At 35.9% G+C, this 18,632-nt stretch overlaps 1 protein-coding gene across 2 annotated transcripts in view; it reads right to left on the bottom strand.

Annotated features, from left to right (window-relative positions):
* Positions 1-18,632, bottom strand: part of LOC131060882 (thiamine biosynthetic bifunctional enzyme TH1, chloroplastic) — an 86,198-nt gene that overhangs the window by 25,887 nt on the left and 41,679 nt on the right. For both annotated transcript variants that reach the window (XM_057994307.2, XM_057994306.2), the window contains exons 7-8: positions 12,574-12,638; positions 12,234-12,361 (exon numbers count right to left, since the gene is read on the bottom strand). In XM_057994307.2, the coding sequence (XP_057850290.2) occupies positions 12,234-12,361; positions 12,574-12,638 (193 nt within the window). The remainder of the gene's footprint in view (positions 1-12,233; positions 12,362-12,573; positions 12,639-18,632) is intronic.

The following is an 18,632-nucleotide window of genomic DNA, read 5'->3' on the forward strand; positions in this document are numbered from 1 at the left end:
GCTATTTTATTTGATAATCATTCCTCATTTATATCAATATTGATAATCATATTATGGCATGGCACATTGGTGATAAACGATAGTTATCAGGTTAACCATCTATCCCGATCTATATCAAATGTGTTCCCAGCAAGTTGTTGTCCTCATTTTTGTTTCCAAAAATGAAGGACCATTACATAAAAAATTTGTGAAAAAACGAAGAAAAAAAATTACTGTGGCACGCTTCCCAAGGCAGAATTTCGACTAATCCTTGAACTGGCTTAATCCTCAATCCATCCTCGAACTATGTTTCGAATTTCGTCCCATTCTGGGTTCGTTTGCTATGTCTTTCCTTCAATTTCGGGTTTTGAAATCCCGACTGCAGGTGGAGAATTTTCCTTGAACTGCAAGTTTTAATGATTTCCATTGTTTTAGTTTTTGTAGGGAAATTTTTAGCTTATTACATGTGCACTTTATTGAAAATTAAAAACTTGTAATTTGCTTTTTATTTCCCCTTTGTTGTTTTTGTTGTTTTTGTTGTTTTTTGACTTTTTCAATTAAAATAGGGATTTTTTGGTTAAGTTACAAGTAAACTTGTAATTCTTTCCAAAAACCCCTACTTTAATGGTTTTTACATGTAATAGGGATTTTAAACCCCTATCACATATGTGCAAATAAATTATAACTTGTTATAGGGTTTTTATTTCCCCTTTACAAGCAATTTTAAACTTGCACTTTGTCTCCAAAAACCCGATTTTGCTTATAAAGTGCATTTTTGACATTTTAAACTTGCTATTTGGTCAAAAAATCCCGATTTTGCCTCCTTGATGGAAAAAGTGAAATTTTAAACTTGTAATATGGGAATTAAAACCCGATTTTCACTATTACATGTAAAATGAAACTTGTAGTTCTTTCCCAAAAACCCAACCAGCAATATTGGAGGATTTTGTTGAAAATTTCCACCGATTTTTGTGGAGATTTTTTGGGAGATAGAAGGTGTGTTGGATTCCTCCCTATATTTATGCATTTTGAAACTCTTCACATGCCATTTGGTGGATTTGTTTGCTGGTTCGAATGCGTTTTAACAGCAAAAAATGTTTTTGAAAATGCCACGTTTTACTTCTTCAAATGCCACAAATCATACCTCTCCTAGTCGTTTTGGCTTCTTTCATCTAGGCGTGGAGGGTGAAGTTATTATTTGACCGATTCTTCTTGCATTTGGTGCCACGATTTGCTGCAAATAACGTTTTTCAAAAACGTGGCAAGGGTTTTGTGAGTTCTTTTATTGCTTCTTTAAGGGATTGTTTTCTTCATTCAAAGATTAATCATCTTGTTGAAGAAGCATTTTCAGATTGGAGCAAGGTAAGATTTATTTTCTTCTTGTTTCATTTTTCTTGTTTTCTTGTTTTCTTGTTTTTCCTTTCTAGTCGTAAATTTGTAAATATGTTGGTTCTTCCCCAAAAATCAGTTTTGTGAGAGAGATTTTCCTCTTTGTAAAGCAATTTGTGAATTGCATTGTTCTTCCCCATTTTCCCTCTTTACTTGTATTCGGGATTTTAAATCCCAATTACAAGTTGGATGAAAATCATTGTTCTTCCCTTACGGATAAAAGATTTAACCATCTTTTGTTGAAATTCCAAGTTGCAAAGATGAAAAATACCCATTCTTTCAAAATCAGGTTTTAAGAACCGGATTACATGTTGAAAGTTCCTACCATTTTCTTGAAGATGATCTTCCCAAAATCTTTTCATATTCATTTCCATCATCCGTACATACCATTTCATCCACTCATTTCACACCTTCATTCATTTTTCCCATTTGAAGTCTACCTGTAGTCAGCCATCCAGAACCCGAAATTGGTCAAAAATGAACTCAAAAAACACTTGAAAATGAGTTCTAAAGGTCCAATTACAAGTGCAAACTTGTATTTACCCGTTACACATATGAAGTTGCATGTTTGTGCTCCACAATTGCAAGTTAATGCTCTTGTTTTCCCCACACATGTAATGCAACTTCCAGAACCTGAGATTCACTTGTGAGCCCATTTTTGCATCAATTTATCTCTTCCCTTGTCAGTCCGGTTTGCACACATGATCTACCGAATCAATGGATTAAGGCATGGGCCTTATTTTGCAAGCGGATTTCAAGATTGGAGGATGATACAAAGAAGAGATACAACAACAATTCATGGTTAAGAGCATAAAATGCTTTCAAGACAAAGATGGTCATGACATGAAAAGAGGAAGGCAACCCTTTCTCTCTTGAAAAGATAGTACTACCCCAAGCAAGAAGACAAGGATGCAAGTTCCTGTTCCAGTTGAAGATGTCTTTACCAATCCAAAATACTTCAAGTTCTAGCATCTTGAAGCGACATGAAGATCATCACAGACAAAGGATGATGCAGTTAGAGTCGCGTCTTTAGACACATGGAATAGTTTTAGCTATGCATTTGTAATTTTGTTTTGACAAGTTACATGTAAAAAAATAACTTTGTAATTGCAAGTTAACTCTTTATTTGCACTTTTGTAATTACATGTAAAGCAACTACAAGTTGTGTTCAATTAGGACTGTCGTTGGAATAAGTCTTAGTTAGTTATTGAATAAGTCTTAATGGTTCAGAGAATCTCTCAAGTTAGTTAGGATCCTCCCACCTTTTTCTCAAGGCTCCTCTTCCATAAATACTGAAGGGGTCTATTGTAATATTTATCTTTTGGAAAGCAAGCAAAAACTCTGCCAAATTTACAGCAAAGAAGTCTTTGAGCTTTCATGTGTAAATTCAAGAATTGAAAGGAATAGAAGGAAATTACTCAAGCTTTGAGTCTTTGTGCTACATTCTTGAGTTAGTGTTCTATATTATCTTTCTTGCAAGTGTTCCTAAAGAGCTTAATCACATCTGATTTGCAGTCTTTGTGCTGCAAGTAGTTGAGTTTAATATAGATTAAAATAAATATTTTGTTGAGAGAAGCTGCAAATCTTTGTGCTTTCACTTGTTCTTAGGAGAATTTAGGAATAGATTTTGTGGGAAATAGCTGTGAGTCTTTGAGCTTACACTACTTCCCATTGATTTAAAGAAGAAAAGAATAGTGTTTTTCAGTCTTTGAGCTGTTATAACTTGTTCTTTATAGCATTAGTGTAGAAAAGGGTAGATAGGACTTCACATAATCAAGTCTTTGAGCTTGATATTGTCGTCCTGTCCTGAAGGAAGTGACGGAAGTCTTTGCGCTTTCAGGAAACTTCATTTCCTTTCTCTCATTTCATTTGAAAGTGGTTATTGTTGTTTATATTCGATTGTTATCCTTTTCTGTGGAGAGAAAAAGATATTGTCTTTCTTGAAAGAAGATGAAAGATTGCTGTCCCATCCTATTTTATTTTCAAAGTTGTAGTTAGATAGGGGGAGCCTTCCCTTAATTAGGAGAGTTTTACTCACGTTCTGTGGTTGAAACCACAATTTTGTATATTTCCCCAAGTGTACAAAATTTTCAACCAACACAAATGAAATAAGATTATCGAGTTGCTATCGGGTGGCATAGTATGCACCGTTTAATATATACAACCTTTAGTTAGTGATCGGTGTCGGTTAACATAGACACCAATTACTATTGGTTAATATGCCACGCCAAACAACACCGATAATACCAATTGGCATATATATTATGTTATGTGAACCTCGATTAATATAGGGTTGGTAAATAATTAAAACACCGGTTGTTAACATATGCAAAGGGGTGTGATCAAGTAGTGTCTTGATCGGTCATGTCCATAAGACATGACCGGTCAAGGCACTGCTTGATCCTCCCCTCTCATATATATATATATATATATATATATATATATATATATATATATATATATATCATTTGGTATTTGTGAAGAGGATATTGAAATTGATAAATACTCCTCTTACCTGCCAAACAAAGAAGATAGTCAGAATTATAATAGAGATAGATAATACATAGATATAAAGAATAAAATTAGAATACATCTTGCATATTGAATTGTAAATTGAACAACATTTACATGGTATCAGAGCTATAGTTAAATCGAACCTGAGGTGTTCAATTTTACGTAAAATTCAAATCAAGCATATATTCAACATCTCAATCCTATCAATGGCTAGCGCTATCAGATTTGAAGACAGACTCGGAGGAGGTGATGACTTCTCCGCATGGAAATTCAGAATTCAAATGATTCTAAAAGAAAATAAAGTCGAATCATTTGTAAAGACTAAAATTGAAGAACCTGAGACTGAACTTGACAAAGCAATTTGGATAGAAGGAAATGATAAGGCTATCAAAATCATAGTTGATAGGGTAAGGAACAACATTATGCCCATTATAAGGAAACATGAAACAGCCTTCAACATGTTCAAAGCACTTGAAGATGCTTTTGAGATATCTAATGCCAGTAGAACCTTGGCTCTAAAAAGAGAAATAAATCACATAGCCATGATAAAAGGAGAATCAGTCAATGCCTACTTCATGCGAATATCTGCCCTAAGGGATGAACTGGCAACCCTTGGATATGAGATCCTAAGCAAAGAATTAACCCTTATTGCTCTAGATGGGTTGCCTAGCATATGGGAAACATTCGTCCAAGGCATCAGTGCAAGGGATAACTTCCCAAAATTCGATAGGCTAAAGGCTGACTATCTCCAAGAGGAATCAAGGCAAAATAAGAAAGGGATCAAACAAAAGAATACAGATGAAGATCTTCAAGTTCTTAATACGAACTCAAATAAGAAAGGCAAGCAGAAGCAATGCAGGAAGAGAAAAGGTCGTCACGGCAAGAACTCCTTCAAAAAGGACCTCTCTCAGATTCAGTGTTACAGATGTGACAAATTTGGGCACTATGTTGCCAAATGTCCAAAAAGAGCTAAACAGGCCACATTTGCCAGAACAGGAAAATCCAAAAGAGAAGAGGACTCCAAGAAGTATGTACTCTATTCAGCACTCACAAATCAAGCATCAAATAAAGTGAACTCATGGGTGATCGATAGTGGCTCATCCAGACACATCACAGGATTCAGAGAAGTACTAAACTCAATGAAAGACGAAAATGATGAAGAAGTAACTATCGGAGATGACTCTACACACCCTGTCAAAGGAGTTGGAACCTGCACCATCAAACTAAAGTCGGGTGTATCATTACAACTTAGAGGAGTGCTATATGTTCCAAGCATCAAGAGAAATCTAGTCTCAATATCAGGACTGGAGGACAATGGATACAGAGTAACCTTCATGGACAACAAAGTATTGGCTTAGCCAAAGAACTCATCCATCAAGAAAGCTAAAACAATTGGTCAAAGACAAGACTATTTGTATGAGCTATGTACAGAGCCCAACTTAGCCCTAATTCATGAGACCACAGATGCCAATGAAATTTGGCATAGAAGACTAGGCCACCTAAATTTTAGAGCTTTAACATCAATGGGAGACCTTGTCACAGGTCTACCTAAGTTAAAGCAATATCATTCAAGGGCATGCACAGGATGTGCCCTAGGTAAAAATACTAAGGGTGCTTTTCAGAATAGTACTAGGAAAACAAGTAAAATTTTAGAGTTAGTTCATTCTGATGTATGTGGACCTATGTCCATGCCTTCATTGGGGGGATTTTTGTATTATGTAATATTTGTTGATGACTACTCTAGGAAAACTTGGATCTACTTTCTGAAATGTAAAGAATCAGAAGAGATCCTTAATAGGTTTAAAGAGTTCAAATCACTAACAGAGAACTACTCGGGAAATTAAATTAAAACCCTAAGAACTGACAAGGGGGGGGGAATACACCAGAAATATTTGAAGAGTTTTGTAAAAATTTAGGGATTAAGAGGGAGTTAACAATACCTTATAACCCCCAACAAAATGGGATAGTTGAAAAGAAAAACAGGACAATAGTTGAAGCTGCCAAAGCTATGATTCTTGATCAGAATCTAAATATCAATCTTTGGGCAGAAGCAACTAGCACTGCTGTATATATTCAAAACAGATGTCCCCACTCTCATCTTGAAGATAAGACCCCTGAGGAAGTCTTTACTAAATCACCCGATATTATCCATCTTAGGATATTTGGATGCCCTGTCTATATTCATGTACCTAAGGAGAAAAGATTAAAACTAGAGCCTTCTGGGAAAAGGGGAATCTTTGTAGGATATGGTGAAACCTCCAAGGCTTACAGAATCTATATACCTGGTCAAAAGAATATTGAACTAAGTAGGGATGTGATCTTTGAAGAAGACTTCGCCTTCAAAAGAGCCCAAAGCTCTCTAGACCCTGAAGTCTATATCCCCACCCCTAGCATAGATAGAGATCCTACTCCTGAGCTTCAGAGGGAGAATCCTGAGGAAACTATAAGTGAAACTCAAAGTCCACCTAGAGAAAACCTCAAGAAAAGACCACTATGGGCCACCAAAACTATAGCAAAAGCTCAGAAGTTTGTTGCTCCTCCAGGAACCTTCAGGGAAAGCAAAAGGCCTAACAAATTCACTAGCTATGTTGCCCTTATGAATGATCCCTCTAAAGCCGAACCAAACAATGTATCAGAGGCTCTTGAACATCAAGTATGGAAGGATGCCATGTCTAAAGAGTATCAGTCCATTATGAAAAATAATGTTTGGGAGATTGTTCCTAGGCCAACTAAGAAATCTGTTGTTTCATCTAAATGGCTTTTTTAGATCAAACATGTTGTAGATGGTAGTATTGAAAAACACAAGGCTAGATTTGTAGCTAGAGAGTTCTCTCAAAGAGAAGGAATAGATTATGAAGAAACTTGTGCACCTGTTGCCAGATATACATCAATAAGAGTTGTATTAGCCATTGCAACAGCTAAGGGGTGGAAGGTACACCAGATGGATGTTAAAACAGCATTTCTAAATGGTGAGATCTCAGAAGAAGTCTATCTAGAGCAACCTGAAGGGTTTGAAATTTATGATGCAGAGTCTCATGTGTGCAGACTCAAGAAAGCTCTCTATGGGCTTAAACAGGCTCCCAGGGCCTAGAAATGATCGTCTTATAGATCAATGCAAGAAAGCTCTATCCAAAGAATTTGATATGAAGGACTTAGGACTCCTTCATTACTTCCTAGGATTGGAAGTATGGCAGAATTCTGACAACATTATACTAAACCAAGGAAAGTATACCTTCGATATATTGCTAAACTGTAGGCCCATGACCTCTCCTATGGAAACCAATTTACATAAACTTAAAGAAGTAGCAGCAAAGTCACAACCCACTGACTCTACTCAATACAAACAGATGATTGGGTCCCTGATGTACCTGGTGAATACAAGGCCAGATATCTGTTATGCAGTTAATGCCTTAAGTCAGTTCATGTGTGAACCTAAGGAGATACACCTGGTTGCAGTAAAGCACATCATGAGATACCTACAAGGTACTCTAAATCTTGGTCTCAAATATGAGAAAGTTGACATAAACCTACATGGATTTACAGATTCAGATTGGGCTGGAAATGTAACTGACAGAAAAAGCACCTTAGGGTGTTGCTTTAGTCTGGGTTCAACCATGATATCTTGGTTCAGCAGGAAGCAGTCCTCTGTAGCACAAAGCTCCACCGAGGCAGAATACATTGCAGCTTCTATGGCTGCTCGAGAGGCAGTATGGCTTAGAAAGTTGCCTGTGGGGTTGTTTGGAGAACCTATGAAACCCACTATTATACACTATGACAATCAGAGCTGCATAAAACTTTCAGTTAACCCAGTGTTCCATGACAGATTCAAGCATATTGAGATCCCATACCACTATGTGCGAGATATGGTAGACAGAAATGTAATTCAATTAGAATATGTTTGTACAGGAGATCAAACGGCAGATATTCTGACCAAACCTCTTTCCAGGGTGAAGGTTGATCACTTCAGAAAAGGTTTAGGTATGATAGAAAGGTAATTTGCTTTGTAATCTGTATTTACATATCAATAAGATGTTTAATGTGTAAACTTCTTTGTCATGATAGGACATTTTGGATTTTTATCCCCTGAGTTCATATCTAAGAGGTGACGATCTCTCAAGATAATGAACACTTGTATGGAGACATTATAAGGTGACGATCTTATAATGTCCAAACCAGTTATCATGTTGGATCTCTGGTGTATCATGGATGAGCCATGATTGTGTTGTGGTAAAACATTTATATGAAATGTTAGTGCACCTACCACAACTTGGATAAAGATGAGAATTGAATATTTTCTCATATGATTATCCTTAAGTATTGCGTGCTTAGGCAATACTGATATCACGTGCTAAGGTGATATCCTATCATCACAAGATTGATGTGATGGACTTTTGTATCACGTGTTTAGGTGATACTTCATATCATGTGATTAGGTGATACGATTTCCTAGAAAGTTAGATTGTGTAAAGAATGCTAACTATCATTTAAATTGTGATGCTTGATACACTGCTCTCATTTATCTTACCTAGCTAAGAGGGAGTGTTAATGCATGGTAGCTACGGTAAGATAAATGATTGAATGAGAGATAAATGAAGTCTCGCATTCAATCATTTATCCTATCGATTATACTATTAAGAAAACTTCAAGCTATTTTATTTGATAATCATTCCTCATTTATATCAATATCGATAATCATATTATGGCATGGCACATTGGTGATAAAGGATAGTTATCAGGTTAACCATCTATCCCGATCTATATCAGATGTGTTCCCAACAAATGAAATAAGATTATTGAGTTGCTATCGGGTGGCATAGTATGCACCGTTTAATATATACAACCTTTAGTTAGTGATCGGTGTCGGTTAACATAGACACCGATTACTATTAGTTAATATGCCACGCCAAACAACACCGATAATACCGATTGGCATATATATTATGTTACGTGAACCCCGATTAATATCGGGCTGTAAAATAATTAAAACACCGGTTGTTAACATATGCAAAGGGGTGCGATCAAGTAGTGTCTTGATCGGTCATGTCCATAAGACATGACCGGTCAAGGCACTGCTTGATCCTCCCCTCTCATATATATATATATTTGGTATTTGTGAAGAGGATATTGAAATCGATAAATACTCCTCTTACCTGCCAAACAAAGAAGATAGTCAAAATTATAATAGAGATAGATAATACATAGATATAAAGAATAAAATTAGAATACATCTTGCATATTGAATTGTACATTGAACAACATTTACAAGGCAAACATGTCTTTATACTTATGAAAATGTTAAAGGGTGTTGCCTTTAACATTGGGTCCCAATAATCATGGACCAAGACCATTCTTGGGTTCTCCTTGTCGACTAAGTTCACCTTCTTCAGTCTTGACTCCTCATACTTTATTATTATATCTCGCTCAAAGTTGTGAGTTGGTGTGTCATCCACTCTCACCACTACTTTGTATTCTCTGTATTCTAGAGGAAATGTTTGGCTTGTTGCAGCTTTGTCTTCATATTCCTTGATCTCCCTGATTTGTAACATGTTGCACTCGAGGTGGAACACCTCATTGTCTTCCATCTGCCAGTGGATTTGACTATTGACAGAACTTGCCCCACCCTTAGAGCAATTCTTGATATCAACTACCCCTTAGTCATTTGGTTCCATAAATTTTCTTCCTTTGTCTACTTATGATTCTCTTCCTTTAGACTCTAACTTGAAGGATGTCAGTTCTTCGCTCACCAACCAATTCTTTAGATCGATGACGTACTTCCTGCCGCTGCTCTTGATGGGAAGGGTGTTCTATTTCCAATTGTGGTTTGCTTCCGCTTCAATCAGCCATCCTATCCCAAGTAATGTGTCATATGCCTTCTTTAGCAAGGGAGTGATGACGAAATTCAACATGAATTGTTGTGTGTCGGTTGTCACCCGCACCATCAACATACCCGATGGCTTGATACCATGTTGATCAGCCCCAATTAAGTGAAATGTCGGTGGCCAAAGAATTGGTTTCCCAAGGCACTTCTAGGTATCTTCTGGTAGTATGTCTACTCCCAAGCCTCTATCGACAATGGTGTTTGTGTGTTTCTCCCCATTATTTCCATCTAAACAACAATTGGCTTCCTCTCTATGTTCACCATCAACAGAATTGGATTTAATAACTTGTTCACCTTTAGGTGGCAATTCCACTATCATGTCCTTGCTTGGACATTTCTCTCACAGAGTTTGGTTGTCACTGACTATGTGATTGCCACTCTTAGTTATAGCATTGTCTGTTGAAGATTTGTCATCTTGACAGGTACAAATTACAATTTCCACTATCATGTCCTTGCTTGGACATTTCTCTCAGTGAGTTTGGTTGTCACTGACTATGTGATTGCCACTCTTAGTTATAGCATTGTCTGTTGAAGATTTGTCATCTTGATAGGTACAAATTACAATTGCCTACAACATTTGCCATACAACCGACTGCAACAAGGTATTGGTTCCTTCGTTGGATGTTTTCCTTTTGTTAGCCAACACCTTTTATACTTCTACTTTGGCCTCTCGGAGTCTTTCCTTCTCTGTACGAGGGTCTGGATACATTGTCTTCTTTGTATAAAAATAATCTCTATTAAAATCTAGGATCTATAAATCATTCATATAAGTTTCATATCTCATTTTCCTTAGTCAACCATATTAGGAATCCAATGGAAAACTTGATAGGAAGCCGTGAGACTGTCTTCCTCCACCAAGCCCAAGGGCACGGAATAAGCCTCCAAGTCATTCAGTTCCTTGGCCCATAAGCATGGCAGAACCTTCAGTCCATCCATCTCAGGGTGGCATGCTTCATGAGGGAAGAGTGGTACTATTGATCTTCCTATAAAACATTTAACATTGATTTCAAACATGATTGCTGATGGAAATCAGGTAATTAATCATTTATCCTATATTTATTGATAGACTGGCAATTTAATCACATCAGAGGACTTAAAATCTTCCTATCAGATTTATGTTAAAATAAATAAACAAATACAATAATACTTGCATACCAAATTGTTGTTCTTAATTTCTAACTCAAGTTTAATCTAACTCAGTCTTATTTCTGTATTTTATGTCTCAAATTCCTTGTTGCCCTTTACAAATGAATCAATCTCTTTTTATATCCCTCATGGTGGAGTGACTAGTCACAATTAACATCCCACCCTTTACAAGAGATGCACCTCCTCTCAACCCAAGTGCTGCTTGGCTTATAGCAAATCGCATGCCAAATAGTTAGTTTTGTTTAGTTCTAAATACACGTTTTGGGAGATTGCTGCTTATTAACTTCTAATCAACATTTTAATGAAGTGCAGCCCTTTGTATTCCCTTTGCACAAGATCAAAGGCGGCAACTTGGAGTTTATAATGCTGCGATTTGTGAAAAGTACTGTCCTCATGGCGGGGCATGACACAAGTTTTCAATAGACTAGGGAAAAGGAAGATGTCAAATGTTGTAATATGCAGTTTATGAATTATGATGATGATTTTCAAAGGCAATCATCATAAATTCATAATAGTTGGCAGATAACTATTTTATTAGGATTTCACATGATAATGCGACTTTGCACTCAATTTGTATTTAAAATTTTAAATGAATCAAATTTAATAGAAAACACATTTGTACTCATTTATGGACTCATTGGATATACTCTCTTTGAATTTTGCAAAAAAAAAAGTGTTTTTTAAATAGTTTAAGTTGTCGAGTTTTTTGTGGAGTTTTTACCGAGCTTTTTGCTGAGTTCAGTTTTTTTGGTCTGACGAGTTTTTGCCAAGTTCAAGTTTTTTAACTATCGCATATGTGTGTGTGTTTGTGGGTGGGTGTGTATGTGTGTGCCTGTGTGCGTCTGTTTGTCTGTGTGTGCCTGTGTTTGTGTTTGCGCGTGTGTGTCTGTGCATTTGTGTGTGTGTGTTTGTGGCTTTGTGCATGTGTGTGTGTTTTGTACAGGAAAACCCAAAATGAACCCAACCCAAGAAAAAAGTTGCTCAATCCATAACCCCAAACAAACATCCATGCCAAAAAAAAAATAACAGCATAAATTTACAACTGCCACTAACTGACAGAGAAGTTGCCACACACTCACTTTATACTTGTTAATCTCATGTCTACATCTCTAACACAAAACACATTTGATGCAAATGTGTTTTCTACAATAATTTCATCATATCCAAAGTATGTCCCAAATTTGTTTAATGAGAACTTTGCAATATTATTTTAGTATCAGGTTTAAACTTCTTCCTAAACGCATGCAATATGATTGAGACCGAGACAACACAGGTATTCCCTATGTTAATCTCAACGGAAATGCACTAAAAAGACCAATATACTTACCAAGACAGCTGGAAGCATTGGAGATCCCTTTGCAAGTTCAGCAGCAATGCATGATGCCAAAGAGCATCCTGTCCCGTGAGTATTGTGAGTTTGTATACGTGGTCCTCGCAATTCATGATAGGTTTCTCCTACAGAACATGTCAAAGACCTTAAAATCAACTTATTTTGGTCAAGAAACAACAAAATTCAAAAAAACATGAGAGATTAACATTAAAATTTGAACCATTTGTTAATCAAGTTTTAAACAGCAATCATTTCCTCAAATACTTTATGCTGGCATTCCTCACAGATTTAGATCTTGCAAATTTCTCAATTTAGCAATCAGAAAGCCTTAATTTACCATCATAGAGGATGTCAACAACATCTCCGACAGTCCTCAAGTGACCACCCTTTACAAGCACATACCTGAAGCAGGAACATAAAAAAAATTCAAGTAGACCTTATTGTTCAAGGTATATAATAGAATTAATATAATTCTTCAATTGATTTCAACAATAAATTATGAATATGGTGATGAGCAATTAATAAGACCATCCCAGAGTTTCAACAGGGACAACTAAATAAACTTCAAGGATGAATGTTTTCACCTCCCAAACACCTCCAACCGTGAAATAGAAAAGCAAAAGAACATCAAAAAAGAAAAAAACTATATATTTTCTATGAATTTACTTGACTTGGAAAGTAAGCCATACTTAAGGACTGTAGGTGCCAGCATGTGTAGGTTTTCTCATGAAGCTCACTAACAGATATTTCAACATCGTGAAGCAACATTCCACTCCAGTTAAAAAGCAATAGTGCACAAGAGAAAAATAGATTGAATCATACAGAGGCAGCAAGATAATCTTTAATTTTCTTAACTATGATAGAGAATAAGAATATATATACAGTCACAAGTAAAGCATTCAATCATCAACATGTGATGAAGAATACAACAATATATACACTTATTCTCAATGCTTACAAAATCGACTCTTCAGTGTCTTATCAAATACATTTGCATTGGACTTTATGCAATTTACCTACATTTAATGATTCTTACATAAATTATTTACAATCTTCCTTAAAGTTAAGTAAGACAATTTCCTTATGGAATTGAAATACAACTTATATTGAATAATTAAAAGGGCCAATATATGTGATTAAATAAATTGCCACAAGTCTCAAGGTGCAAGAAGGTTAGTAAAAGGGACTTAACATATTTTTTTAATTTTGATGTGATAATTATCAAAAAGAAGATTAATATTATTATTTTATTTCCTAGAAAAAGTTATCAATAGGAGAATGTTTTCAAAACGGGTCTTCATTATTTTTATGAAACAATTTTGTTCTTTTCCCAATGACAAAAACCCTTTGGATTTGTGAAGCTTCAAGCATGAAAACTCTCCTATTTTTCAGTGCATTTCCACTCAAGCATTGCAAATGTGCTTGTTTGATAAAGATTTCCAATATCTAGCTATTGTTTTTAGTTTGGTCGTTTGCAGATTTTGGTTAAAGCTTTTGTGGCTTGCAGTTGTTTACTTTGATTATTGTTTGTAGTTGAGAGTTTTTGAAGATTTGATAATAATGATACTACTTCAGTGTTTTAATACCTGTTTGTGGAACTTGGGTTTTTAGCTGTAACTGCTGGTAGCTGGTAATACAGTTTTTGTTTTCAGTTTGCAGCCCATTTTGAGGTGATTTGCAGGTCATACCACTGAGGAATATCTGTATCCTTGCATTGAGTAATATCCTATGATTAATATCGGAAATTTCTACTAATATTTGCCTGATATATCAGTCTTTATCGGACCATACTCCTGCTGTTTGAAGTTATCAGTCCAGCCATACCATGCAAAAAATGTGTGAGATGATTGCCAGGCCATACATGGTGCAATGTTGCTATTATTGTTCCTTTGGAATGCTTTCCTCATAACCTGCTGTGCATGGTTTTGTACAGATTTTATGTAATTTTTCCTTGCAGGCTGTACAATCATTTATGGGTGTGATCCTTTTTGGTGTGAGTCCTAGTTTCTATGACAATCAACAGACTTGAATGAATTCACCCCAAATCTGATTGCAAGAAATTATTGAATGTATTTCAGAGCTGGTTAATACACTATACAGTCTTTCCTCTCTATGCTCCTCACCATGCCTACAGGAATCTGATTGCATTTTTGAGGTATTTCAACGGCAATTGCTCAGCCTTAATGAGGCTGCATTACCTTCTGAAGTTCTATTAGCCTTCTTAATCATGATTGCACCTTATCTTGTTAGCATTTGGGGACTCTGCTAGTCATATTTGGGCTGAATAAATCTGCTGTCCAAATCAGATTATAAACTATCGCAATATTATGCTAATCTTGCAAATGAATTTCAGTTCTACCAAAATGCAATTACCTTGTTTCCATTTGGGATCCAGTGACAACATTTTCCAAGTATTTGCAATGCTTCTACCAGTCCATATTGGGTTTCATCATATCCTGAAAATTACGAGTTCGTTTTCATTTTTCTAAGCATTGGTTAATGTTCTTGGTTTATTGAATAATCATTTGAAGTTCTTTATTTGTCAATAAACCAAGATATTGTAATACTAGATGGTTTACCGCTAAAACTTATTTTCATTTTGTTGAGGATCTTGGATAGTTCACTGCCAGATTCAATCATTGTAATAGATCTTAGTCGCGGTTTACCCGCTGGATCCAATCTTTACTTTCAATACTTTCTGCCATCTTGGCATGCATTGGAACTGAGTGAATTAGTCTGCCATTTTGGCATTGACACAATTCCGCTTGCATTCAACCACTTTGGCTTAACTGGAATTTGCATTCACCAATTAGCCAGTTTGTCTCGATCGATTCTATGATTTGCTAATAATGTAAGGTAGACGGCTAGCCATCAATATCTTTCATGTAATTCCATTGTCCTCGTTCTAGTTTCCTTATGCTTTCACCTTACCCACATAGGGAATTGAGATAATTAGTCTGCCATTTTGGCATTGACACAATTCCACTTGCATTCAACCACTTTGGCTTAATTAGAATTTGCATTCACCATTAGCCAGTTTGGCTTGATTGATTCTATGATTTGCTAATAATGTAAAGTAGACGGCTAGCCATCAATATCTTTCATGTAATTCCATTGTCCTCATTGTTAATGAATTGTAGCTTAAATCGGATTATTCCTATCGATGAAATCAAATGCATAAGTGGCCTACTGGCCTTGAGCATTTGATCTCTATCCTCCTTCTCTATTCTGCTATGATTATTGGTTATCATATACATGATTGAAATATAACTATTATTTATCATGCTAATGATATTAATCATGCTGTTAGTTTTGTTCATATCATTAATGTTAATCATCCTGTTAATATTAATCACATTGTTGATATTAATTTAGACATACATCGAGCTATCAATGATAGCATACTATGATACCGATATCATATATATTAAAGTTGCATTGATGTCATTACGGTTCGATAATGAGTATCGACCTTGGTTAAAATTATAATATGAATCGATATTAGTATCGATGATAATTAACAGCCAACACACATTGATTAACATTAGTTTGTGTTCAGTGGACAGACATGTCCACGTAGAGACATGTCTCTACGTGGACTATGTCCGCGTAGAGACATGTCCCTACGGAGACATGTCTCCACTCATTAATATTTATATTCGATCCAATATGACTTGGGAGGTACCGAAATCGATAAGTGCTAAACAAGTCTCAGCAATATATATATATTTTGGAATCGTTGGATCAAGGATATATCAGCAGCATCATATATACAGTTCTGATCTGCATTGCAATCTCATTGTATTGAAGCATCTTCTTATTAATATTGATATTAAGAATTCTGCAGATTGATATATATTCATAGTACATTGATATTAATATATATCCAAGAAGAAATTATAGAGACATTGTGATCAACATATTATATAGAAAATTTTAAAAATACTATAACCTCTAAATCTGATCAAACTTTAACACTCATTCTAGTTTCCTTATGCTTTCACCTTACCCACATAGGGAACTTAGTGATCACACAAAGTTGGGATTTGAGTGAATGCAAAAATTTTATGTGGATTTGAGCTAATGCACTGTGGGGGTTACTACAAAATAAGTGTGGGTGGTCTATGGGGCCAAGGGCTTGTCTAAGGTGATCCAAACACCTTGATGTGAAATTTACATAACTAAATTCTTGAAAATGCAGAGCTCTATTCATGGCAATGGAATCATTGGTTCAAGCACATGACAGTTGCACAAACCCTAGTTTATAGTTAAACAAGCAATGGTTTCATGAATGCCCATTCATGCAAGCAACAATAGTGCAAATGCCTATTCATGAAAGGATAGTTGAGTCACCACTGGTTCATGAAAGCAACAATTAAGAAAACACCTATTATGTAGGTGGTGGTTGCATAGCCATCATACTTTTTGAGGTAGATTTGAAACCACCACCTGCATAAATAGGTCAAATTTATCAATGCTTGCATTTGGTTTCCACTGTGTAATGTCACACAAAGAAAAAGTAACAAATTTCTAACTGTTCCAGCTTCCTTCTCGAGTTTCTAGAGATGTAAAAAATGTATAAGACCCCAAGGGGCTATCATAATACGATTGCTTAAGATTTCAACTGCTACAGCCTAGAGTATCTTATAATGGAGATTGCTATCAGAAAGTTGCAAATCTTGTGTAAGTGTGTGGGCATGTTGTTCATGTCAAGATTGTTACAAAGATTTCAAGGAGGACATAATAGCTCATAGAGAGTGACATGAGTAGGAATCCCCTCACTCTTCTAGGTTTCCACCCTATTTGGACTTCTCCAAGTCAAATTTCATTTTCTTCTCTGTTGTTTGTGTTTCTTGCACTTGTTTACAAGTTATATTCTTCCTTGACTGAAAATTGTACTTAAGAATGCAAATCTAATTGCATAAGAACTGTTTTATGTTCATTTGCATGAGAAACAGAAACTTATTCCATCAAAGTATATTGTAAATAAAAAAGATTCATGTTGGTGAGTTAAGTGAATACCCAGAATAATTACAGATCAGATTGGTATTAAAGCAGGTTTTTCTGTTACTTATTGTGTGGTTTGTGTAATGCGACGATCTTGTAGATTAATATCCATTACCAAAACAGCTAGTGCCTGAGGAGATGTCTTGATTCTTTACAATCAACCTATTGGCATTCTCATGTTCTAAGGCATTTAGGACCCACCTCATTATGACTCATCTTCTCATTAAAAAAGGCACAATCCTATTTGACACAATGTAATCCTTTTCCTTGCATTGCATGTGACCTCCGATCCTCCACATTAGTAGTTGATCTTGCGATCTGTTTTAATGTTTACACACACATCATATACATATGCACTGAGTTCATTAGGTCCCACCACATGCCAACTCAACCTCTAACCAATGACACAATCCTAAGAGTCTTGAGTTCTAAAATCCCTTTGGGATTGCAGCAACCCTAGGATCTTCATCATGCAGCTTGCACTACTTCCTGCTAACAACACATAGTCCTGAGCCCCACCATCTGCCACCTCATCCTTTTGCAACCAATGGTGTACTCCTAGAACTTGTTGAGCTCATCATATTGTTTAAGATTGCGGCAACTATAGGATCTTCAAGGTTATTATTCAATCATGAGTCTACACAGATTGTGACAACCATAGGATTTTCCAAGTCATTGCTCGATCATGCCGGCAATCTAAAATCCTCTCTAGGTGATGCCAACCTATCATCTTGCTCATGGCTCCCCCTACGACATCATCAACTTGTCATATCCTACTAACATTGTTTCCCTTTTTGTGCACACATGATATGTAACCTTGAACCCACCTGTTGCTAACTCATCTTCTATCCATCAATTGTACAACACTCTGAGCATTTAAGTGAAAGCCAACATTATAAGGATGTGTGACCCTACCATATCGCACCTAACAATTGCACCCTCTAGTGTATTTGCTTAGTGTGAACTGGTCAAGCAACAAAATAGTTACTAAGTGAATTTGTCTACTCACCAAGTGATGTTTGGAGAACAAGACTAATAGGCTCCTTTTCTCGCTTGCCCCTTCTTTTGCATTGTTTTTATCTTTGTGGTTATATTATGTTTAGATTAAGGTTAATTTTATTTAAATTTAAGATTTTAAGCATGTGTTTTGCATAAATCTGTTGAATACATTTGATTTATATGATCTGAAATCTAGAGCTCAATGATAGTGTGGTAATTGAAAAAGTAATTTGAACAAATAAAGTCTCCCTTACAATTAGGATAGCCAAAAATTTTAGTTTTCCTTTAGGATCCTATTGGAGCCCCTTGAACAAAACATCCAAAATGCTCACTTGTTGGCTCATTGAGTGCTTCTAAAAGACTAAAACCCATTAACTCACAATGATGACT

The sequence above is a fragment of the Cryptomeria japonica genome, chromosome 5 (genome assembly GCF_030272615.1).
Source record: "Cryptomeria japonica chromosome 5, Sugi_1.0, whole genome shotgun sequence".
In the NCBI taxonomy this organism is placed as follows: Eukaryota; Viridiplantae; Streptophyta; class Pinopsida; order Cupressales; family Cupressaceae; genus Cryptomeria; species Cryptomeria japonica.